The sequence below is a fragment of the Cygnus olor genome, chromosome 14 (assembly GCF_009769625.2).
Source record: "Cygnus olor isolate bCygOlo1 chromosome 14, bCygOlo1.pri.v2, whole genome shotgun sequence".
Classification (NCBI taxonomy): domain Eukaryota; kingdom Metazoa; phylum Chordata; class Aves; order Anseriformes; family Anatidae; genus Cygnus; species Cygnus olor.
In genome coordinates, this window is record NC_049182.1 from 16,084,674 (window position 1) to 16,112,029 (window position 27,356).

At 37.9% G+C, this 27,356-nt stretch overlaps 1 protein-coding gene across 3 annotated transcripts in view; it reads right to left on the reverse strand.

Annotated features, from left to right (window-relative positions):
* Positions 1–27,356, reverse strand: part of TENM2 (teneurin transmembrane protein 2) — a 1,590,996-nt gene that overhangs the window by 197,284 nt on the left and 1,366,356 nt on the right. For all 3 annotated transcript variants that reach the window (XM_040574031.1, XM_040574032.1, XM_040574033.1), the window contains one exon: positions 24,569–24,778. In XM_040574031.1, coding sequence (XP_040429965.1) covers positions 24,569–24,778 — 210 coding nt within the window. The remainder of the gene's footprint in view (positions 1–24,568; positions 24,779–27,356) is intronic.

Genomic DNA, 27,356 nt, shown 5'->3' on the forward strand with positions numbered 1-27,356 from the left:
ATAAGGAGTCTGAAAACTATTGAGAAAGGAAGGGGGGAAAAATAGGAAATAAATAAACAACCCCCCACATAGGCAGACAAGGAAAAAGCCTGGAAGTCAGAGTAGGAAGAAATGTTAGAAAATGAACAAGGAAAATGAGCATTAGGACTGGACAGATGAGCAGAGGGTGTGTACTGAACACTGCAGAACCACTGCGGTGGAGAGGTGGGAGAAGAGCCCCACGCCCCCAGGGGAACGAGGGGACCAGGACACGCTCTGGCCGCTTGGGCACTGCGTCGTCCCCTAAGAGACCGGGCAAATTCAGGCTGCACACACCACCCTGTTTCTGGCAATGAGCAACCTTCTATGTGCCTGATTTTGCAACTCTGAGCTTAAGATATCTGCAAGATCATTTTAAGACTGTTTTACCTTTTTTTTTGCCCCTTTTTTTTGGTAAAACAGACAATTACTAACAGTGAATGCTTTAGCTGGTGAGCAGGAACTGTGGCTGCGACCAAACAACACACAACTATCAATTTCTTTGAGGGTTATCCTTATTATTTCTCATCACAATAATATTAAATAAGCTATGTATATGTACTGAGGAAAACAGACTATATTTGTTATAAGTTTGAATTTTTATAAGAAGTTTCCTGAGCTGCTTTGTTAGCCAGCGAGTTGATCTTAATTTCACATTGCCACCAAAGCAGTGACAGATTAACTTGGAAACTGTGCCCAGCGCTTGAAGTGCTGCTGGATCATTTGTCCTTACTGAATGGAAGCAGATTTCTGCATTATATCATGCACTGCTACTGGTGCCACGGTTTTAAATATTGTTCTTTTCATCACTCTTCGTCAATTATCCTACATTCAGAGGATTTTTTAACTAAGTAAATATTCCTGCATGGTAAATGTCAGAATTAGGAGAAAAGTCCTGAAAAGCCAGCTTATAAATGGAATTCTGATTTCAGCAAATTCATTCTTCCCAGATAGCTACATTTCTAGAATAAATTATCATCTCTAATATCATTACCTGAATATAGCAAACCTGTTCTGTAAAGGGTCTTGGCACTGAATGATGATAGGCATCAGAGGTTTAATGTTTAATTACTGAACAGAGTTTTCTGGAGAGTTAGGTGCTAATATCATTCACTTGCTGCTGGTGGCTATGTGGCAGAATATTGCAATCGTTACGATCTGTCAAGGAGAAGTGATTCATAAACTTTGCTGTGTGCTACTCAAATGCACAGCTGGTGGGAATAAAAAACGGACAGCTATTCGTGGCAGTAAATCCCAAAGAGAAAATGTCTGACTTTAAATAGATAGGAAAAATAAATAAGAAGTCCTAATGAGAAGAGGAACAGGCATTTCTATACTTTGTGAAGTCCAAACTACAAATTAGTTACTGATATTTCCCTTAGATGTGTGTTTTAGAAGCTAAGAGTAATCTCTGAATCACAGGTGTTACTTCAGCTGAAACCAATTTTCAGGTTAATTAATGAAGGTATCCTCCCTGCTCAACAAGGAGAGGAAGAAGCTGGCCTTGCCATCTTAATTTCATACTCCCTCAATGAAAGCCAGCTGGTAAAGGGACAAAAGAAGGGGGGGGATAGAAGAGGGTTCAGTTGTATAATTTTCAGTATGCCTTAAACAGAAGCAACACGCAGTCCATGGAGAAACTGCAGACAAGCACATCCCCACCCGCTCCCAAGGGCTGATAACTTCAGTGACCCGCTGAGAAAGGTTGCGTGGGGAACAGCGGGTGTGGGCGACTGTCTCAAAGATCCATTGGGGCTTTTTTCCCCTGCCTGCTCTTTTGTTCCAAGCCAGTGAGCAAGCTAAACATAGTGAGTTCAAAACCAACACAAACACACAATCAAGAACAAAATACACATCTGAGCTCCACCCCCCCCCCCCCCCCCATTTGTCCAAAAATGGTATGAATTCAGAGTATAAGGTGACAGCAACAGTGCTGCCAGGATTTCTGAAGGCCCTGCATCTATCAGGGCTGATGTTCCCCAATCTTTTTGCAAATCCAAGTTCTAAGCACTGCAATTAATAACGTTCACTTCTGAAAACAATTTTAAAAGGCAAGAGTGCACAAGTTGCATTGCTAGATATGCTGAACAATACGAAGAACAAAAGCTTGTTGTGGTTGCAACGAGAGGTCCAATTTCTATGCTACGTAGTCTATTTTTAAAAATCTACACTTTTGAATATTTACATGCTTATTTGTATGCATGAGTAGTTGCATAATGTTTGAAAGAGAAGGGGAAAAAAAAGAAAGAAACCCTTTTTTCATATGGGAGCCTAAATGGAGATTAATTCCGGAAAATCTAAAGCTTGATTTTGGATATTGAATACATATTTAAATTTGCCTGTCAGAGCTCTGTTCTCCACACTCATCTGTTTCAATCTAGTTAATGAAATAACTTTTTATATAATAAATAACAGGGAAATTAAGCCATGGAGTTAACAGTACTCATTAAATAATGAATCAATGCAAGTCTTGCAAAACACAGAGATTAAAGCTGTTTGCAAAAGAAAAAGAACAGATGCATCAGACAATCTCTAAAAACGAAGCAGAACCTCAACCTTGTTCAGGAAAGGCGCTCACTCCTCTCCTGCACCTGCAGGACCCTGACTCAGACACTGCTGCAGTAAGGAGGAACTGAATGGTTCGCTCAAGTTCAACGCAACTAGAGGAAAGAAGATGAAGCGGGAAAAACCCAAACCAATTACAGTACTTCACCAGAGAAAGGGCTAGCAACAGGCGTGACACTTGTTAGTGTTAGGTCAGAGGTTGGACTAGATGACCTTGGAGGTCTCTTCCAACCTAGATGATTCTGTGATTCTGTGAAATGTGGTCCAGAGTGCTCAGCAAAGAGGAGACGGTTTAGGCTTGCACATGAAAAGACCCCTGAGCACCGCAGGGCATCATGCTCCAAAGGAGACGCTGACAGCGGACCCAAAGCCCAGGGAATTACAAGCTAATCGTGGCTCTTGCAAATCAAGAGTCTTAGCCTGGTGGTAAGCAATGACAGAGATTTACTCCAATGCACAGGTCATCAGTGGGGTTCCCTGGCCAGCTATGCCAATTAAATCCCGACTGCTCCCAAACCCCACCCTCTCCTGGACACCCTCCTGCCTAACGCTTGTGCACCCATGGGGGAGTCTGGTGCTGGGACCTACCGGCTTGTGAAATGCACACTACTTTTTCCCTAGGGTTGTATGATTTTCATATCCACTCCGTGAGGCAGCACTTTCTTGGGAGCACTGGAGATGACGCAGGGTGGGGATGGTGCCAGGAACGCGCAGCCTGAGGCTCCCCCAGCGTTGCTTCAAATAAGGCTGCTGCTGCCCTGCTGCTGGCTGAGCAAACAGAACAAGTCCTCGAGCTGCGTGGAGGGGCATGGAAAAAGGCAGTGCCAGCCATTATGTGTAACTGGTTACATGCACCGCTATTCCTCTATTAAATGTTACTTACAAAAGATCTAAGCCTTTAAGTAAATCGTTAACAAGAAGAAAGTTTTCTGGGGCTCTCCTGAAAACATTCAAAGTCATCTTAATCTGATCTTAGTCTTGGGAAAGGGAAAAAAAAGAAAAAATATATATATTTAAATAAATATTATGGTAAATGCATTTAGGGTGGATACATTTCTTTAAACAAAATACTGACCAGACTATAATTCGTCCTGTCTATGTAAGTGCTGGATATAAGCGAGAAAACAGTATGATTCCTAATATTATCTAACTTTACTTTTCTGCAGGTATGCCAGCAGTTCAGAGCGTTACATCACACAGTCCCGCAGGCTGTTCTGAGCCTGACCTGTACTTTGATACCTCTGCAGTTCTGCTTCCTAACTGGCAATGTCCTAGCAAGAATACATATCCTACAGAATGTATATAGCAAAGGCTGTGAAGAAACACTTGCAGATGTTTTGAATTTCTGTAGACCTTCAAAACATGAGTGAAAACCCAGTGAAGGTACCCAGAAAGAAATACATAAAGGGATATATATATATGCTTATATATATAAACATATAAAGGGATTTCATGTCCACAATTTAACAGAACTTAAAAGGAAAAAAAAAAAAAAAAAAAAGGAAAGAACAGGTTCCTGTCTCTCTACTTGCTTTGAAATAGCTGACTTAAAAAATGCACAACGCAAACATCTTTTGGATTTCCATATCTTAACCTTTTTTCCTTAGTTTTAAACTTTCCATTGTGCAGAAGCAAGCTCGTGTTCTGCTTTAATTACAGTACAATTACTTTTGAGGGAGAATAAGGAGAACCTTTGTTGGTAGTTTGCAGAAGATATGCTTAAATTGCCTAGCCAGCAATGTTAGAACATTTGTCATTGATAGACTGACATTGGATCAATTAAAAATTAACGGAGTTAAACTGAAAACAAAACGTACCATTCCAAAAATTACGCTTGCAAAAATTACCACCACATGCCTTTTTTCCCCCTAAAGATGATTCTAGGAAAATATAAGTTGTACCAGCTGATCTAAGGTATGACCGCATTTCTTTTCAAACAGGAATTTGTTAGAAATCTGCAATAACAGCCAACAGAGTAGAAAAAATATAGCCTTAGTAGCTAATAGTACTTTAAGACCCAGCAATACAAGTGCTTCTTATAACTGTATCCACTAACAACACTTAAACTGTTGTTCCTCTGGATATTTCTGCTTGAATCCAGCTTATTCCCAAACACATTTCAATAATTTTCCAACAGCAAACCAAACAGGCATTGCTTTCTAACTGTAAAATATTACCAAGAGACCCCATACGGAAGTATCTTAGATATTTCTTACCAAAACTTTGACCTTATAGAAATCAACACTGCTTCTTACAGTTTGGATCCCATCCCCTGCTATATGGGCCCGGATTATTTCCAGTACAGACGTGGTATGATATATCATTTATACAATTTACAAACCTGATTATAACAACAAATTGGGTGAACTTTCATGCTCTGTGTGAAAGCATGTAGCAGTTCTGTAAAGAAAATAGAAAACTGACATACTACATAGCTTTTCAGAACATAGTTGTGCTTTGTAATGAATGTTGTTGTTTGTTGTAAGTGCTTCATAACAGCATTTTTGTGCATCTTTCTGCAGAAATTTCTTAAAACGGGGTGTTAAATTTGAACTGTACATTATGAATGACTGTTAAAAAAAAAAATCACCTAAAACTTACCCACTGCTGTCTCCCAGAAAATTGTGACAGATTCTGCAAGAAACCTGGGACCTGCGTGCATTAGAAATTCTCTCCTGCAGGGTTAGCAGGTGTGGGCTATGTCAAATAAATTTATTGCAGTCTGTGCTAATAACCAAAATTATAGAAAACCTAGATGAAAGTGCTCTGCATCCAGCTAATTTGAAGCTACCTTATGAGACAATAACAAGCTTCTAACAGTTTTCCGCTTTTTTTAAATACACTAATTATGCTTAATGTTCCCTGTCGCATTAGCTTTCATGGTAATTATATTTCAAAACTTTTGCAATTAGGGTACAGTTAATATTGTGGAATATTGCAATTATTTTTCATTGTGACACCTCTATTGAAAACTGGTGGCATAATGATCACATTGTTCAACTAAATCAGAACTGTAGAAATATGGCAAATGAACCAATTATACATTGTTATTTCTAATTACAGATAATGCCCTTTTCCTTTTGTCCAGAAGAATTTCTCGGATACCCAAGGCTCTTCCTACCTTTAAAAAGATCTACATGATTTCTCCACCTTCATTTTTTAAACATACACTAAGTTATACATATAGTATGCATATGTATGCTGCACGTTATATATTTATAAAATTCAGGCGCATGGGCATGCGTGTATGTGTGCATCAATACACAGAGACGTAACTTACAGCTGATATGCAGGTTCAGTCAATTCTGTCTGTAAATGTAAATACCACCGAGTTGTACTCAGCACGTGTGAGGCTTTTACCTACAGATTAATCCTCAGAGGGAACCTCAAATGCATTACGAGTGCACTCTGCAGCTTTTCTAATTCAGCCCCATCTTGCCCTGAACTGCATTTCCTTATTTCTGCTAAACCTCCCTCCTGAATAAACTCAAGGTCTTTGACTCTCTTCCCTGACGCCTCTAGCTCTCCTATTCATGGTGAAATGTGAACATCAAGCCCCCCAGATTTACACCCCTGATTCTCTGCTTATTGATGCTGAATTCAACAAAGCACAATGGCGACAGCAGAATTTCTCAAGAACTAGTACATATCATTGTTAAACTTTGGGTTTTGCTCCTGGGTTTGGCAGAGTTTATTTGTAATTAAGTCATCCTATAGCCTGGTATCACACAGAAGTACACCACAAGACACACTGCAGAGGAGTCAGAAAGGAGCTGCTAAAACCAAGCAGCCGGCCAGGAGGCATTTTCAACACTTTAGCAGTTCTGAGAGTAATTCTCATTTACCAACATTTACATTCTTTGTATTGAATTTTAATCAAAGCTCGCTTAATTAAGTTTTCATTTAAATTACAACAAATCAGTGATAAATAAATCAACAATCAAATCACTGACTTCAAACAGAGAAGACTTTTACCAAAAACACTGGCTTGCCAAACCCCACCATCTGCACGTTTCCCAGCTACCAGCCTAATGAATTTGAAGGTTACATTACATAAAAATGATGGAAGCCATCATTTTTAGCCAGCAGAACACAATACAAATAAAACATGTATTAGTTGTCACCATTTCCAGCATGAAAAAAATCTGGAAACAGGTTTACATGACCCCTTGCTCCCCTCAACAATGAACAGTATTAGGTTAAAGCAGAACCACTCCAAAGATTATTTCAGGCAGAAATCTGAAAATTGCAAAGCTCAGTTTATTCAGTACTGTGAAATACTTTTTTTTAAAAACAAAGAAAACAAAACAACAAAACAAACACAACACAAGTGAGGCCTATTTCTGGTAACCTGAACAATGAGCATATTTCCAGAATGAACTAAAACTCTGTCTCCTCTGACCCTCTGAAACTGTAAAAACTTATTTAGTGATTAAATGAGAAATCTGACACAGAATATAATTTTTAAGAGCACCTCAAATCCTGCCACTATTTGCATCTCAATTATCACCCACCTTTCCATCAGTTCTTGGCTTGTATTAATTGATGTTTTTTTAGAGCTTGTGTAACTTGATTTTTTTGGACATAGTACTTTTCATGCAAAATTTGTTTCCATTAACCCAGAGGTACAGTCCCCACAATCCACTGGGTGTTGACAAAATACAGAACAAGCAAACTGAGCAGCAGAACATGCTTCTCCCGCTGCAGGTAACACCACTGAAGTACAAACATAGAGGAGGGAAAAGGTGACCCACGTTGTCTTGTGCGTGCATATATGCATTTTCAATATGAAAATAACCTATATATTATACAGGTCTGCATGCTGAATATGGCTAATAACCAAATGCGTCAAGCCCTGTAAGTATGTGTTAAATAATATCTGCTGAAATATTAATAGCAAAATATTATAATAGACTTGAAATACCCTAACAATGGGGTTATAAATAAGATGTTTAGTGGTCTAAAACCAGAGATCTAATTATTTTCCTCATGAAAAAAAATAGTAAGTGTTCAAAAGTCAATCGCATTTTTCCTAAACTAAAGACTACACCTAAAGTCAGTGCTAAAAAGTCCATCGTATTCGTGATTTAACTCATCTTTAAAGACTCCTCATATTCTCAGCTTGAAATTCAACTGTAAGAGCATTCTAAAACAATAACCATTCTGCAGTACACCCTTTTTTGTTTGTTTGTTTTCTATGGAATAATTCTGTGCAATCCTTTCAAAATTTTCTCATCTCATTACAGATAAAAGTTTTAAGGTGATGATCACCATAAAAAGGGCCGTAACATTTTGAAGACTTATGAAATAAAACCAATATTTATGTGTACTGATTTAACAGCTAGCCCATCCCCTGCATGTGTATCATGTCTATTGGACCAATTTTCTGGAGCAGCGAAGCATGTAAGCATAGGTGTTAATTACACTATTCCTCCCAGTGACCGTTTTTTCCATTGGACAGTAAAGCAAATTTTACTGGCAACTGTCAGCACATTGCATTAAGGAATGGAAGGTTCCCAGGGGAACATACGCATGGGGATATAAAATGTACGCTGTGTCGTGTATGCTGGTAATGTAATATTTGAGCATAGTGATGACAGTCAAAAATGCATGAGTAAATTTCAGTCATGTATTCCATTACTTTTTTAGAAGAAACTTGAATATTCCAAATTCAATTAGAAATCCACTGCTATTTTAATTTGCTTCATTACACAATCATTTTTTTTTTAATCTGATGTGTTTTGTTTATACATTGATAGGCAATTTTATTTCCTGCAACCTTTAATATGCAGTTTTAATTCTATGCAAATTCCTGATTAATTGATTAGCCCAATATTGCCTGGGGGAGGTTGAACAATTCTCTATGATGAGAAAAGCAGAGCTGTATGTTGCTCTGAGCCTGTGACATTTAAGTACTCCCAAAGTGAGTATCACTTGCTTTTTTGGAGCTCTTCCAGTACTCAAAAAAGCAACTTAACTTTATTATCAAAAATAGCAAGAGCATTATATTTCTTTCTCTTGTCTCATCAAGATTCAACTGTTTTTTCCCCTGGTGATTTAGTTTTCATCAGTATAGAGTCTCAAAAGTCTCATGTAAAGGATTCAACAGAGAGAAATGGAAGTGCAGGACCTGAAGTCTGATTGTAAATCCAAAAACTTCTTCCAGTTTCCACCTCTATGCCTTGTCAGAAGCTCTTAGACAGCTTCTGTGCCCTCCCTAGTCCTATCGACTACTTCTCCTTCCAGTAGATTTGTTTCAGAAATATTTAGATTTTCCCAGGAAAACAATATCTGGGGATTTAGAGTGCTTTCAAAAGTGCAAATATAGGGAAGTATATACAGTATCTGCCGTGTTTCTTGAAGAAAAGGGTCAGAGAAGCCATAAGGGTGCTGGCAGGAGTGTGCTGCAGACACCCTGACCACGAGAAATCCCCAAAGTCTTGGAGCAACTCAGGGAAGTCTGTGTGCCAGCAATCCTGGGTCTTCTGGCGGGACTTGAGCTTCAACTGCTTGCCTAAATATATAATGTTTGCAGTTGACAGCCAGGAAATTATTATTACGATGTTGTCATTTTAACCTTCATTATTATTATTATTATTATTATTATTATTTTAATTTTTTAATGCTTTTAACATTTCCAGCTAAAGAACCATGGCATAAACATTTCTGCAAAAATCCTAAGGTTTACATCAAGACTGCATAATAGCTATCTGTATTCTGATATGGATCACTCAAAGTAGAATTGGTTTTAATATCCAATTTAATATCCAATTTTAATAGTCCAAATTGCTTAGCAATGAAAATTCAGCTACAGAGCAGATTCTTTTGTTGGTTTATGTGTTGTAACTGTAAAACAGATTGTCACAGGAAGAAGTGCTAAAAGCAGCACTAGGAATGGAGTTAACGGCTCAAATGAAGTTTAAGAACAAAATAGAAGTGGGAAACTTTCATTACCTGATTTTTGATGAATAGGGTAACAAACAAGACTGCACTGTATAAGAATCATTAGAGAGTCTTTAAGCATGGTCTACTAACGCAGACTAATAATTAAAAAACCAAAACAAAACATCTGGGACTACAGTAAGAAAATATGTTATCTGTAATTTCATGAAACCTACTAGAGCAGGCAGCTCTGTGCTACAGGTTGTACCATGTTTGAGCAATTTGCTGTATGACTGCTCAACATATTCTCCATTGCTGTGAATTTTACTCATGGGAATATTTAGCAATGTTGACATATTGTTATTAAATTAACATCCTCTCATATCTTCAACAGATTTTAGAGCGTAAACTGAAGGTGGAGAAAGCATCAAAACTTATAAAATACACATGTGCTTTACACAGAGCTTGGAAATTCCTACAGGAATGTAGTAGCCCTGCAAGGCGAGACTCCTGCTCTCGTGGCTCGGCTGCGGTCCAGTTTGTGACATTTGCTCTGTGTTTGCCTGGCAGTGAGAAGATAAAAACTTCATCTGAAAAACGAACACAAGTCTCACGGTTGTTCGGGCTGGGGATGGGGGGGAAGATGCTGAGAGGTTTGGTCTTAGGAAACATGGTGTGGGTTGGGTGTGTAAAACTATGGAAAGAAAAACTTATACTTTTTTTTTTCTCATGTTCTTTGATAACATTATGCTAGAACCAGGGTCAGGAATGTTATAACTTCACTACAATATTCTCAGACTTCTTAGAACCTTTCTCATAAAGCAACCTGAGAAAACATCCTGGAAACTCAAAATACTTAAACCACAGATTTTTTGTGCAGACTGAAATCCAATGGTGGTATTTCTGTAGGTCTTACTAATAGAAGTCAACATGCTAGAGCATTAATTCCTGAAAAGAACCAGCTGTGACGTATTTGTTCGATAATCAACTCAACCTAACAGACTGGATATTAAAAAACAGTTCAAGATAAAGATTCTCAAAAAGATGACATTATATTCAATGTATGCATTTAAACACCTAGCTAAAAAAGCAAGCAAACAACAACAAAATCAACCACCCCACACCCTGAAAGAACAAACATCAAACCAAGTGAATTTTGGTCTGCAGAACACCTTGGGAATTTGAACTGAATCTCCCTATCATATGCAGAAAGTAGTGCTCTATAGACAAACCTATACTACCCTAAGAAGAAAGGACTGAACACAAAGGCTGTTGATCCAGCAAGTCCGACCAGTGCTAATTGGCTCGAAGAAATTTCAGTGTTAAACCTCAGGAAGTTGCAATCACCTTAACTAAACTTGACTGAACAGTTGAAGTTCATGTTCCCCAGAGGAGCTGTCTGCGCTGTCGGGATTCTGGGTCTCAATGAGCAATCCCTGAACCTCCCCAAAGCAAAACTGCCATCATAAAGAGCTGTGAAACAGTAACAGTTGCTTTGTGACAGCGGGATATTAATGGAAATTGTTCCAAAAAAAAAAAAAAGGCAAGAAAATTACACAAGATTCTCTAATGCATTTGCTTTTCTGGCATGGTCTCCAAGGAATTCAAGGATGAAGAACGTGGAATCTTTCCAGTTGTCAACAATGAAAAAGAAAAAAAAAAATGGTATTTAGAAGAACCAGTATGTGGTTGGAAATAAAAGTGAGGAAGTAAGTTTTGTGGGCATCTCTGTATTTCTGGATGACTCTTTCTAGTGATTTGTACTATACAACTTTTCTTTATAAATGATTTGGATGAAAGGGCTGTGCTACCTGTGTGGATGGATTAGGCTTTACTTGCTGACAGTACGCTTTTTAAATTTGGTTTCTAGCCAGTCTCTGCAGTCTTTTCCTCAGATTAGTTTTATAAGTACAATCCCTCACCAGCCTTTCTGCCATACCAGAGCAACCAATTCTCTGCTCAGACACACTGGTCTCCAAAATCTCATCATGCCTAAGAGTCACAGCCTCAAATCAGAAACTCAGTCCTGGAAATTCCTCCTCTTCTTCAAGGCAGTCTGGTTTGCCTTGCACCCACTCTCCAGCTGCACAGAGGTATAACACATGCAGGTATAACTGCCTTGCCATGTCTACCTACTAACTGGATTTTAGCATAGCTATTCTTTACCTGGTTTCTCCCTAGTGCAATGAGATAAATATTCACGAGTATCTAATTAATTTTTGCTACAATTTTAGCTGAGAGAGATTGGGGAGGAGGGGAGAAGGGATTTAGAAAATGCAAAAACATCTAATTAAAACAACAGTTATTTCATTTTCAAAATGTTGAACCATTTAATGTGGAAGATCTTTAAGCAAGTATTTCATTTTAAGGGATTATTTAGAAGTTATTTATTTTTTTCCCTTAACCCAGACTGAAAGGGATTTAAACAAAAAGGCTGAAACTAAAAAGGCACATCTACTTTAGAGTGAAATTATTAATCTCTCTCTTCGTAGCCAAATTTACAAACTGAAAAGTTCAGATTTTTTTTCTTTCATTTCACGTCAGACTTAGAAATTGCCTTTTTTTTTTTTTTTTCCCCTCTGCTTTACTCCCCTTTTTATACATACCCTTTCCATTTAAAGTCAACTCACTCAAATCTAGAGAGGGGTTAACCTGAACTCTGTTATTCTCAGAGCTGTATATACTCCCCAGGAAATGTATAGAGCGATATTCCTAGAAATACAAGCGATTTATCTCAGAAAACGTGTTGCTGAAGTAGAACAACTTTGGAGAAAGGCAAAAGAATAATCCTAAGTACAAGAAAAGTTTCCATCAGAGGAAAGGATCTGATCAGGACACTTCAAAACCAAACTACTGCAGATGGAAAAGATGGAGAACTCTGGTAAGGAATAATAATAATTTTTTCATATTTCAAGAACTAAACAGCATCCACTAAAACTATCAGGAGAAAAGGTTAAAACAAAAAAGGGAAAGCAGCTTCTCACCCAAACTACGGACCCAATTGCTACAGGATGTTGCAGAGGCCAGAATTATTGATGTTTCAAAAGCTATCAACAGTCAGTCTCAGGGCGTTCGCTACATGATGGTGCTCGGTCAGGCTGCTGACCTGGCAGCGCATGTGCTGAAGGAAGCAGAGCCCTCCGCGTGCCACAGAGGGCAACTGCAGGCAGTACCTGTAAGGGAGGCACCGTGCGTGATGAACCTCCATTCTGGCTGCATGGGATTGAGCTCATGTAGATCACACAAGTGTAAGAAAATAGGAATGACCAACGTGTAACTGAATTAGGCACACTTCATGTCATGGACAATTCAAGCAGGACCCTTGTGCTTTAGTTAGTTCCCATAACTAAGGGTGGAGATATGTTGAAATGCAGTGCTGCTGCTCCAAGGTTTCAGCTATGTTGAAAACACAGGTGCCAGGAGCTGATGGAGTTTGTTTCTCAGGGTCACTAAGGATTTATATATGCACTTCCACACCATCCCAGTCCCAATCCTCATCCTCACCATGTAATGGAATAATTCAAAGCCATCATTTACCAGTTGGGCTCTAACCACACAAACTCCCTTCACTTGGCTTTGTAAATTATGCTTTCAGAAACCCAAAACTCACACACTCATGAAGATTTTACACCTTTTCACTTTTACTGCTCCTTATTATTGACAGATCTGTATTGAGTGAAACAATTATCCACCCGTTTGCGGGAATAAATATTAACAAACAGGCTCAAAGCTTACGTCTTGCTAGACAGATCGTTTTACGCTTTGTTACAGAGTGCATTAACTGAGGAGTTAGCTCGGTGTCTGGTGTGCAAAACTCCCAGTGATTCCAGTAGAAAAAATATTTTTAAACCCAAAATAATTACCATAGCCTGTACATTAAAGATTTAATTCAGTGTACAGCACTAAAGTCCAGGTTTTTGAGTTGTCCCTGCATATTGCAAACTAGCAGTTGGGACTTCTCATTTTATTTAATTTGAACAGCAGGAAAAGCTTGTGTAGTTTTCTGAAAAGTGAGAGAAATAAATGAGCTACTTTTCTGCCTCCATTTCTTTGTATTTGAGTAACCTGCACTGGCTCTTTGTAAGAGTGAAGCTGTATTTTACTTGATTTACACATGTGTAATGACACACAAATGGATGAAATGCCCAAGGTTAAAGACACCTTAGGCAAAGTACGGCAGAACTAGGAGATGGAAACTCATCTGACAACAAGTTCAAGGTCTGTGACAGAAAAACACACAACGACAAAACACAGCTGCTCTCCACTCTTTTATCCCTGGAAATTTAATATAAATCCGAAGTACATAGTCTAGTTAACAATGAAGTAACCTCAGTTCTTCAGAGGAAGGATTAAATTACCATCACGAAAGCTACTTAGCCTAGAACCATCACTATGCTATACCAACAGCTGTCCCCCGTGTTTGGAGCTTTAAGACCAAGAAAGATGCTTCAAAATAACAAGGTCAGAATTCTTTTTCTTATGAAGTACTGATACAATACTGAACTTTTCCATTGTACTAACAGTGGAAGTTTGGGGGCATGGTAGTTCATGGTAAGCAAGTCCCTCTTTGGCAGATTTGTGAGAAAGCGACAGAGCAGGGTAAGACTCCCTAGCTTTGGGGGTTTTGCTTTACACAGACTGCTATACCTGCACTGGTGTTCCAGTTTTTGTTCTTAAATCAACAGATCACCAAGGACAAGGAGTCCTCTCAAAACAATACAACTTCCATATTAAGTTGCATTTTTTCCCCCTTTGGATTTACTACTTTTTAGAGATTCCAGATATGTAAGATGAGCACAATCTGTGTCACTATAACTATAAAGATACCTTCATGTTTCTGCTTGTGTGGATCTATTTATTTATCTCACAAATCGTTAGAACTGACCTGAGTAAAAGGAGAGAAAAGCTCAGCTACTGAAAATCACACTGTTACAGCCCTATGATACCTAACACAAATGCATTAAACAGAAAGGAACTATGATAAAGGAGGGACAAGTAAGGCAATACCTTGGTGGGGGCGAGGCAGGGACCAAAGGAGAGCTGAATGACAAACAGCACCCTACATAGACAGAAAAGGTCACTGCAATAAAAGCAACCTAGGGAACTGGGAGCAAGTGCAGCACTGCTACAGCCTGTAAGAAAAACCCGGAATCCAATGAAATTGAACAGAGAGACGTGCAACCCCATTCATGCGTGAATGCCACAGATTGAGCTGTGGAAACATTCAGGGAGCTGGCAAAAAGGAACAGGATTCCCCCCATGACATGATGTTGATGCCTGACGAAGTAAGCATTTAGAAGTCCAGTAATCAAATCTTACAGACATTCAACTCTTCAGGTTTTCTGTGTAAGAATCTGGCAGAAAAATAAATGACATACATTTGTAAAAGAAGCCAACATTCTTTGGTTGATCAACTTATGTGAGCAAAATAACCCCTCATCTCTAGTTTTAGTATGCAATAAGAAGGAATTGGTCACTTCAAGACTTACACTGATCAAACTCCTCCTGTTCCCAAAGCTTTAGAGCTGTGTAAGCCAGCTGTACACAGACGTGATGAGGGTTAACGGCCTCACCACAGACAGAACAATGCCACGCCCAGCTCTGAACCCATCACATCACACTGAAATCTCTGAATATTTAATTGGCCTCCCAAAATAAACCCCATGGTGTGCATCTCCATCATGCTCCCTCTAAAAGGGAATATTGGTAAATCTGCATCAAAATAAAGCAGCTGTTTAATGGACGAACCACACACTTCACATTTATACCGTAACGGTGGCTGCACAAGGTTGCTGTTGAACTTGAGACTGGGAGAAAGACAAAATCCTGGTCTACAAAAGGATCATTAGCAAAACCCAGCAGAAAATGCAGTGATGCAAGCAAAAGACTCCTTTTTACAATATTGCTTAATCCATTTAAGGAATTGGATTAAGAAGTAACAGAACATACTGTGCTGGGGTGAGCTGTATTTTCAGTAGAGGGTTTCATCAATAAAGCTCTATCTGCAAACCCCTTCAGTGTAAATACGTCAAGAGAGCAGTAGGGCTGCTGCAGGTAAACAGAGTAAAATGACAGAGTTCAGATTCCTTTCTTTTTATGCTGAAGGGATATAAAAGACATGCTTGTGAGAACTGTGAGGCAAGGAGTTAGGTGTGAATGGAAAAAAAAAAAGAAGAGATAATAGAATAATTAATGAGCACTGAGCAGTTTCTCCAGAGATGTGGCAAGTTCTCCATCTTTTGTAGACTTTAATGTAAGATTGAACATTGCTTACAGGAAAAAAAATCATAACTTCTATTGATCGTGTCATGCTTTATATGAAGACAAACTCAAGTTTCTAAAGATGTTAACACCTGGCCAATCAATGCCACATTTACAGATTTGTCTTATGTAGTGCTGAAGTTTATAAGCATATCAAAAATAGGTACTGTATAACTGTAAATCTATTCAAGTAACTATATAACCAGGAATAATAATTTAGTGCTAGATAAATTTACAATTTATCATTTAAATAAAGCAGAAGTCTATAGCTTTGCCTTATCAAAAAGAGGAAATCTGTAAGATTGAATATTGACTCAGATGGAAAGTGTCTCCTTGCCTTTAAGATGCTTGTAACAGCATATATTTGGATTTATAGGGAGAAAGGATGAATTGATTCACATTTTCACTATTATTAAATATAAACAAAGAAAAATCCCAACAACTCATACTAAGAGCAAACAAAAAAATCATGACACTTCTTGTGCACAAATATTGCAAAGAATTCTCAAAAAAATCATACTGTAAATTTCAGGTTTTCAGTTTTACAGTCTGAAATGCACCTGGCTTACACGTGCTTGATTGTTCACTTTGAATCAGCCACCAAATTGTGTTGGTGACAGTTAAAAATGTGAAATGATTTCTAAATGTTGCCCTTCCATGTGAACAGCTGCAGAATCCACTACGGAAGTTGTTAGGACTCTGTCGTTGCCAATGAGAAAGGAGGTGTAGTTCAGAAGATTAAAACTGTATCAAAACATTATTAGAAAGCCTGAGAAATTATTTCCTATACAACATAACTTAGACCAGATAGCATTAACAAGAACTGTTATAGGTGCTTCTTTTTTTATACACACAAAGGAAAAAGTACCTCACCTGAACTCAAACAACTGCTGGGCTTAGCATAGGGAGGGGGAGAGAGAGAGTTAAAATTATTATATCCACAAGACCTTTCAGTTTTCAAGCAAGGCACCATGTCTAGGCATTCATTTTCTTGGCACAATGGCATGAACAACAATATCCAGTGTTTAAATTTCAAATGTGTGACATTTATCGGTGACCTCAGACTAGCTGCTAGGGGACAAAATAAGGCTCAGTAATGAGAAAAGCCAAGGCCAAGCTGGCCATATTAACTGAATTATTTCCCGGCCATTATGGGAGGTATCAGAAAACAGCAGAGTAACATCCTGGAGAAACAGAACCCTGGAAAGTTACTACCCTTACTGCTTTGCTGTGCTGCTGCTACTACAACAGGCTGCCAGTTTAACACAAGCATCAGCATTAAACTCAAATGGAGCTAAGGAAAATCTCTGCAGCTCTCAGTACCATGGTGGGCTTAAGAAGAATGCAGAAGCAATAGAATTAGAATCTGTTCTTGATTGTATACCTTTTTGTAGTGCATTATCTTTTTTTTTTTTTTTTTTTATTACCACACAACCTTCTGCTTGAGATTTGTTCATCTGTTATGAATTCATAAATTAATAAATACAATGTTTCTGCAATATCTAAAAGCTAGAATTAAGTCTTCTGGCTGAAATTCAGACATCTGCTGGCATCGTCAACATATGCTACACAGATTAGCACCAACAATAATATCAGTAATAGCTGTAGCAACATGGAGCTAATACTTGAGAAAAAGTACACCCTTCAGTTTCGATGTGAAAACACTGATCATGCTGCTCCTCTACTTCCATTCCAGCCCAAAGCTCTAAATTTAGACTTAGTGCTCAAGAAATTCAACAAACGACTAAAGTGTGAGCGGCCATTCAGGATTTAGAAAAATTAGGTATTAAAACAAATGGCAAAATAAAAAATATAAATTTAAGGACCCTATAGCTAAACACACAAACTCAGTTCAAAATGATATGCATAGAAAGAGGCTACTGTGTAACACCTGAAAGCTAGGAGCCATTCCTCACAGCATAAACACTAAGAAAACAACAGGTTTTAGTTTCTGTTCAGTCCTATCTACTGTAATAAAGAAATCTTTATTGGACTTTGTCACCCACTGAAGCACTGAGGAAAGAACTTTTCAAGTTAGTTTTGCATTCTTCTGCCTCTGGGACACCACATAACAGCCATGGGTGCCAACTGGGAAAAAAGCTGATAGCACCAGAATTCTCAATAATAATACTGAAACCAGAAACAGACGCACATAATTTTCTCTTAATTTGGAAACAGAAATTAAAACAATCAATCTGCAACTCTTGTTTGCACCGTTGTAAAATGTCATCAGAAAAAAAATGCTTATGGTATTTCTACGCGAATATATTGAATAGGAAGGACTGTTCCCCAAATAATTGTATACACAGAGGTAATACAAGGCTGCCTTTTGGAAGTAGAGATTAGCATCTATATAAAATAATAACAACAGTAATTACTACTGGCTCCATGGAACCTTAACTGGTTTCAACTGTTGCTGACCTAAGCATAACTTAGCAAAGTCTAAAATGAAATATTCTGAAAGAGGTTTCAGAAAGAGATGCTGAACTTTTCACAAATGCATACAGTTGTTATGACAGCAAAGTGACGGTGGTGAAGGCCAAAACTTTTCTTCCTAGTTTCTGTTCCTCCTCATATGACCTCGGAAGCCATGCACAGAGATTGAAAGAAAACAAACACACAAATAAACAAAGTAAAACAAAAAAAGAGCCCAGACTTGTTTTTAAACAGATCATGTACTCAAAGCAGGGTCAGCAAGATCAGGTTGCTGTGCCCAGTCAGATTTTGAGTATTTCCAAGGACACAGACTTCGCAGCCTCTCTGGCAACCTGTTTGATCACCTTCATGGTGTACTATTAAAACAAACATCAACAATGAAAGCAAAACAAAACAAAAACAACCAAGGACGACCCAAAACACCTTATATTCAAACCATAATTTCTGTATTTCCACTTGTGCCCATTGCCTCTCGCCCTGTCAGCAGACACCACTGAGTAGAGCCTAGCTCCCTCTTCTTCCCCGTTGGGTATTAATGTACGCTGGTACGATCCCCTGTCCCCGTTCTTCTCCAGGCTGTCCAGTCCCAGCTCTCAGCCTCGCCCGGTGCATTAACTGCTTCAAGCCCTTGATCACCCCAGTGATCAGTGGCCTACCCCAAAGCCAGTAAGTCCACCTCTCTGGCACGCTGGGGAGCCCAGCACAGACCCAGCCCTCCAGATGCATCTCACCGGGGTGATCCCTTGACCTGCTGGCAGCCCAGGTTGCTGCTGACTTTCCTGCCCCAAGGGCATGTTGTTTTTGGCTTATGGTCAATGTGTGTTGGCTTATGGCCTGCAGGCGCACTTCAGCCCCCAGCGCATGCTGCTGCAGGGGTTATTCCTTGCCAGGTGCAGGACTTGGTACCTCCCTCTGTGGAATTTCCTCTGATTCCTGTCAGAATTTTTGAAGGTCTCTGTGCTGAGCCCAGTAAGTTGCGGAAGAGTTCTTTTAGCAATCCAGCAACTGGGCCTCGTGCTGGGATAGCTATGCATGCCTAGGCGTCTTATCTACAGCTTAAACCCATGGCAAAAAGATGAAGATTCTGCCTACTGAGATATCCAAATCCCTTTATTTAGTCTGTAAGTAAGACAAAGTCAAGCCTTTACGAGAAAAAATTCTAGATTCTTGTTGCTGCTACTTTATTTTCTATCATGTAAATTGGCAAATACAGAAACCACTTTCTCCATTCAGTATGGGGTGATACTTAATCATCTGAAGGAGATACAATTATTTTTCTATAGAATTCATTCATTTCTTGAAGATAACTTCTTTTGTATGGGTTTACATTAAACACTAGAAGCTGGAAATGTGTTTATTTGATATGCCAGACTGTAGAGCACTTCCAAGCACTCCCAGCGCAGGATCTCAAAAAAGACCTCAGGCTACAATGTATTAATGAGAGTTCTGGCTTCCTTCAGGGAAGAAAAAAAATAAAATTTACCTACTACAAGGAGGTGGTTTGTGTGGATTAAATTACACAATAATTATGAAATACTAGAAAAAGGTATTATCTGTCGATTACAGGAGAGCCTTCTAAATATTTATACTGAATATAATGAATATTGATATTTTACATAATAAATTACAGTAAACTGGGGTCATAAACACAAGGAATTGATTACATTTTACTTCAAGTCTAACTCACAGACAACACCAAACAACAATTATTTAATTCAAGCCAACCTGTTCCTCCATTCCCCTCTCCTTGCTGCCAATAACTGCTTGTGAAAAATCAAAGCAAACCCTGTTTTCTAAGTGATGTCCAAACTACTCTGTGGGCAAATACTCTTACATTGAGCCAAACGCTGTATATTATTTTCTCTGAGCTAAAAAGACATGTTTGCACTGAAAAACTGGGCTCGAACCCCATGCCAGTTAAACTTCAATACCTTCCTGGGAACCACATGACTCTGTCTAATGCACATTCTCAGAGTTTAGAAGCATCCTTTTCCCAAATTCAAAATATTCCCCAAACCATTCTGCATCTACTTTCTCATTGTTAGAATGGTTGAAGATGATGAATGCATCCAATTATGGCTCCATTAGACTGATAACTATTGTGCAAGCAGGTATATCCTAGGTGCTTTACTCAGGCTGGGGGGAAAAAAAAAGCACTCTTATTTGTTGGCATTCTAGAATTTGGTTTAATAATTGTAAACCTTACATAAAATACATATATATTAAAGCAAACCTGCTGGCAACAACAACAAAAAAAATCTTTTTTTTTTTCTCTGTAAGACTGCAAAACAGCCTGTTCTATTGTATCGTGCTTGAAGCCATCACAATGCTATTCCAGCAAGATGAGTCACCTTACATTGCTAGAAAGAAAATACATAAAACGTATACAGGGAGAAGAAATAAACCTATTCTTATTGTTAGCTCTAAGAAACCATCCTAGAAAATGCTGTGACAGGAACTGACCTTCTAGTAAAAGGAAAAAAAATTCACTACCATTTCATGTATAAAAGGTATCATTTCCTTCTATAATATTTGTGTTTTTCAAAATACTATCAGCAGGTGCATCAGCTTTCAAAAACCTCTTGTCCTTCATCACATATAATTGTGTTGCATATTTTATTAAGAAATACAAGTGGAGGAACGTAAGTGATGGGAGTTCAATTAAAAACAGCATAATATCTGTTGCATAGAAAATGATTCTGCAACTGAAATCAGGTTTTAATGAGAGGAAAAAAGGAATACATTTTCACATATTTTTAATTACATAGAATTTCCTCAAACATGATTTTTAATAACATATTCCATTAGGTTAACATCATATTTAAAGAAAGTGCATTTTCTGATTTCATTTTAAGTCTGATTTTGAGCAATTATTGTGTCATTGTTCTGCAGTAGAAAGGTTGAATTCATTTACTGTGTGGTTATGCTAGTTATGATTGATGTCGCTTCTCCAAATGATAAACCAATCACCCCGATGATGTAATGTCATTTTAAGAGTGCTATAATCACATTTCTCTCAAACTAGAAGCTCTGATGAGTTCTAACAAAGATTTATTGTAGATTAAAGGCCTTCATAATATCAACAATAGATTGCTCATTTGATGGAAAATTTGATTAGTTTTTTTTTTTTTTTTAAACAAATGAATTTTCCAAACCTATCAAGAATGGCTATTGTGAAGGGCACAGCATGGTACATATGGATGACTATCACCTCATATCCAAGAGGACCCATCTTAAACTTGTTGAGGAGACAACCTATAATTGCAGAGGCTCAAGCAAGCATAAGCGTACAATCAAGCAAGAAACCCATATAATGTAATCAGTCTTCTGCAAGTATTTCATCTTCAGTATGCACTTTGAAGACCACTAAAGAGATATTTAAAAGAAGAACCTAGAGAGTGCTAGCAAATATTTATTAATAAACATATATTACGTGGAATCTAAGCCTTAAATCTAAATATCTTCAAATCTTTATTTTTAATCCAAACCCAAATTTAAACAAAACATTTGGTTTAATCTAATCTCTTCAAAATATCTGGATCTCTGTTGCTAAGTTTACAAAGGCCCTAAAACAGATTTTAAAAAATAAAATAATAAAAATAAAATAAAAAAGCAGTCTACATTTCCACATCATGTAGACGGTAAAAGTTACTCTGAAAGCCTTTAAAGAAGAAGGATGAGACAAAAAGGTAAGCTTTTCCAATTTGAAGTGTATGTCACTGTCTGTGGTATTTTCTTATAAACTCTCTAAAGGAAACATTTTGAGAACTACAGAAAAAAATGACATAGAAAACACTTATGAGTTGGTCTAGAAGAGCATATGCTATAAAACAGTCTCAGTGCTGATCAATTATGCTTTTTTCTATGCCCTGAAAATTAAGAGCAAGCCATAATATATTATGCAAGAGATTATTAAAGAAGAAAATGGAATATTTTGGAGGAAAATGTTAAAACGCAGAAAGAACAAGTCAGACATACATAAACAAATCAAAACATAGCTGAAGATGCCAAAAGGGTTCCTTGTGACAGTCCAAAGTCACAAGTGTGAAACACAAAGCTTTAAATTTTTCTTTAAAACCTTTTCAAATAAACAATGACTAGTATTTAAAACTCCATTAAATTTTCAGACGTTCTTTTACTGCAAATACCTTTGTTTGATTTGATAAGAAAAGCCCTGCTGGTTCACCCTTGGTATTTACAGGTGCTGCTGGAAACCAAGTACTCAGTGTTCAAGTATCCTTCAAGTCTCTATTTTTAGTTCATATTCTCTACTGTGATTTTCTTCTACTTAGCAACCCTCTATGTCTTTCTCTTCCAGCCACTCTTACCATTCCCTTTTAATCCCTTCTAATCTGTTTGACCGACCACATCCTTTATCCAAACCATGTGCTGTTTTTGTTCTTTATTTTTTTTTTTTCAGCTGCCAACATTCACCTGTTCCCAAGCTCTGGGAAGAAGCACACATATCCCCAAGAACTTACTCCTGACCAGTAATGGTCCATCACCAACCTGCAAACCAGAACTGCATTCTCCATGAGCATCACTTTCCTCTGCTCTGAATGTCTTCTGCCATTTTATTGCTGTTAATTGGTCTCACAATGTCCTTTTGTGATTCTTCACAGTCTGATCTTGTTCTCAGAGCCCTGTCATCATCTACCTTTCCTTCCCACAGCTCACCATCTTCTCCAGGTATCTTCAAGAACCATGTAAATTCATTAGGGAACTCCAGCCTCTGCTTACTGCCTTTCAAACAGCTACTTACCATGCAGGGACCTTCCCTCTTACCCTACAGTAATTTAGTTTCCTTAAAAGCACTACGTGACAGATTTTGCTGAGAGCCTTTTGAAAATACAAAGACACTTCATCAACTAGATCACCCTTACTCACAAATCGCTAACCCCTTCAAAGAACTCATGAAGGTTTCTAAGACGGTACTAATCTTTACAGAAGCTATGCTGATTCAAAAATAGAACGTTAACTACAGAGCCACTTTTTGTTTTAGGAATTTCTATAGTTTCTACTGAATTTCCCATTTTGAGGTTTGCAGCTCCTGAGATTATCCCAAATCTCTCTAAAACAAAAACAAGCAAAACACCATATATTTTCCACCCTCAAATCTCAAAACAAAGGTAACATGCTCAATCTCTGAATTATTATTTGTCCGTTTTAAAATATCTCAGATAGGAAAGGGATCATGGGATTAAAGGACAGTTCAGGTTGGAAGGCAGCTCAGGATGCCCATAATCCAACCTCCTGCCAAACCAGGACAGCTCTGAGGTCAGACCAGGTAGCTCAGGATTTTAACTATGTTCTTGAAAACCTCCAAGCACAAAGACTGCACAGGCTTCCAGGCAACCTATTCCAATCCAATGCTTAGGGACAACATTTAACCTTATATCCACTCTGAATCTTTTATTTTTCAACTTCTGCCCATTGCCTCATCTTCCCACCACACACCACCAGCCACTGTTTACAGGGCATCATTTAAATCTACTGTATGCACCCACAAAGGCAAAAAGCTTCACACCACGTAGTGTATCCAATGCTGTTCAGACCTGTATTGTGCATTAGAAAGAGACCTTGAGCAGGTCAGAAACTGCATTTAAGATATAACCGTTTACAAATATGAACTTAGAGTTTCTAGTTAAATAGACAGAAACTGCACAACAGATGTTTATGTTCAAAAATATAAGCAACAAATAAAGCTTCTTTGTTTTGATTAGAATTCTAAAAAGGGACTCCATTTTCATTCCTCAATTTATTGCCTGTCAAAATGAAAAGGTGCTTGTTTAAAAAAAATAAATAAATAAAGGGAGAGAAGGGAGAGAAGGGAAAACTCTAAGCACTACAGAATATATGACTGATAGCAGAGCTGCAAATGTTTCAAAACAGGGGCCTGAAAAACAAAATTTAGTTTACTGAAAATATCAGTATCTTGGTTAAAGGTGACACTGATATTATAGGATGAGATTCTGAAACAAGAGCAAACACACAACTGCAGAAGCAACACGGATGTTCAGATACAGACCCTTGTCACCTATATCAGGAGCTGACTAGCCTATGCAGAACAAAGGACCACCGTGTGTATACCTCTTTTACCAGATACATCCATAAGCAATAAACCTTATTTGAAAAATAAATTCATTGGATGAAGCATTCAGTAATAACTTTACACTGCTTATAACACTCTTACAATTAAAAAGGCCTCTATAGAAAAACAGAGAAAAAACATATATGATATATAGTGCTTACAAAAAAAATTCAATGAAATAAAACTCAGGTTTTTGTTTGCCTCATTTTCATATATGCTCTTAATTTTGAGGTGATGCAAGAACATGTGCAAAAAAGTATAAAAACAGCACAAACACGTCACAAACAAACTCCATATGGTTGCAATTTTTCTTACCACTGCTGGAAGCCTGCTGTGGCCCTGAACATGCTCTTAGCAGATATGAGTTAGGAGAGAACTCCTCATCAGGATTGGTGTCCATGATTTGATGGGACGTGTTGCTGTCTAGCAATGGCATCTGGCAGCTAACTGGTGGAGGATTATGAGAACTGGGCAGCTGAGCAGATGGGAGAAGGCTAGACGAGGATGTAGGTGGAATGGGACGACCTGGGAAAGAGGACACAGGGATCAAAGATCAGCAATGAATGTAATGGAAAAAAAAAAAAAAACACAAGTAATTTTACTGTAACTGTCCAAATAACACAACACTGCTCAGAGTCACAAAATCTCGCCACTAGTACGAGCTCGTCCCTTTGCATCATACTGAAAGCACTGTGAGCAGCTGGGCTGTGAGCTCATTCCGGACATCCCTCCCTCCACAGCACCAGACTGTTCTCAAATTGTTCTCAAACACTGCAAAAGGCAAGCACATCAGCTGTACGTTTTCACCAAATGAATTTCCACAGAAAGAGGACTATAACGATCTAAGCCCTGGAATTACAGCACATGTCTGTAACCACCTCTGAATTTTTCTATTTGTAGACATGGGCTAAGCTGTAATATGCATTGGAAGCACCAGGGTTTCGTGTCCTTTCATTCTCATTTCTTTCTACAATGGTGCAGCAGGGAGAGAACTTTTAAATATGAAACCCTGTCCTTAATGTGCACTATAGACCTCAGCCCACCGTAACAACATGTACTTGGTTAATTAAACTAGTGGTATCAAGTTAGCCAAGAAATAATAATAATTATAATTCTTACTTATTCTTTGCTTTTGTGAACTTCGCTCTCATAACTTCATACCACTCCATTCCATCAAATGCACACAGATGAAGCCAGCATTTTTTTTTTTTTTTTGGCACTGCCTATTAGAATATGACTGGTTATAGGGATGAGAGGAGTAAGAGAAACATGCATTCTGACTCCTGCAAGTTTATCTAGTGCATTGGAGAAATTGTTCATGAATAATTTATACATAGGAAAATATGACCTCTGTAATCCTGCCAAAGTCTGTGAGGCAGAGAGAGATCTGCTGCATGCTAGCTACAAATGTTAAAACACTGCAAAACTATATAAAATGGTGCATCCTTATTTCCATCACTTTTAAAGAAACAGTAACAGAGCAAATGCATGCTGGCTCTTCGCTTGATTACATCTCCTTCATTTCCAGAACCCCTTACTTTATAGGAATTACACTAAGGTTTATCTCATTAAGTTAAAAAAAAAAAAAAAAAAAAAAAGGTGAAAAAATTCCAATGACTACATATAAATTATGTTTGGGGAAGAACAATCAACCAAAAGTACCCATAGATACTAAATTTTTTTTTCACTGCTTGGTACCAGCAAATAGCATGAACTGCTTTCCTACCTTCAGAAGATTTAAAATAAATAAAATAAAAAATAATACTAAAACAACAACACCTTGAGATAGGCAAGTGACTGTTACGCTTATTTTTTATTATTTTAACTGTGGATAAATTGATGATAACATCAAATGGGCAAGTTATCATGTGGCATAAGGAAAATGATATTATCACGTGTTTAAGTGACTCCACAGCAACCCTCATCTACCCTTTCTTATGGTACAGAAAATTCAATATGAATTGAGTATTTTCATTGCAGACTTGCATTTACCAGGAATAATTCTAATATTGATGACACGAATAATTACTGTTATTACTCATGATTGTGCTATTCTTACGAAACACTACAGCACATAACCTAAATATTCAAGGGATGTAGTTGAGAAAAAACAAATTATTCCTTTGCAATATGTAGGAAACAAGCAGCAAGACTGGAGGTTTTACACACCTCTGACAGGAATGTGACACTGTACACACAGTGCATTTAATTCTCACATTCTGGCTCTGCTTCAACATCATGAAATTAAATGAAGAGATTTTACATATTAAAAATCCTCATTTATCATATCACAAGGAAATACATACTCTTATAAAAATGTTGTACATGTGAGGTGATGACAAAACAAAAAAAAGACTTTACTTTCTGTGCACATCATATACAATATTTTAAAGAAATTTAGGTACATTTTTTGTGGAATGTATTGAGACATGAAAAAACACCAACAATTCTTTTGCCAGGAAAGCTAATCACATCGTTACCTTCATGATATAATACAGCCCAAATCCCTGAAGACAAGGTAACATTTCTAATTACTACATTTCTGTTTGTAGCCTAGATGAAACAGAAGGTATCAAGTTGTTAAAACATTGCATTATTTTGGTGGGAAGTTGGCTCCTGAGGAAGGTTTGTCCAGAAGTACGTGTTAATTGAAAAACATCAATGTCTGTGAGCCATGGAACCTACTGTCAATCTGTCTTGTGGTTAGATTTTCTCACAAGCTGCCAAATGTGATTAAAGCTTTTCTTGTAGTTGGGGCATTCATGATCTTTCTGTCAGGTTGATTTTGGCATCTACTAAACTCCCAGCACTGCCTTTCTCTCTAGTAGCAGGGCTCTAGTAGTGCTGCTTCTCTCTCTCTGTCTCTCCATCCCCCTACTACCTGTAACACATAAGAACATCTTAAAACAACCAACCTTTTGTAAAATTTGATAGGAAGTGAACCGAAAAATTACTGAAGAGGAACAGAAAAACACATGTGCAGAGAGATACATATTAAGTTTTGTTTCCTTAGGAAATGAATCTAAAGAGTAACTATCTGCAGGACCACAGCTGAGGGATTGGTTGTAAAACTACTGAAAAGAGTTGAACATACGCAGTTAGA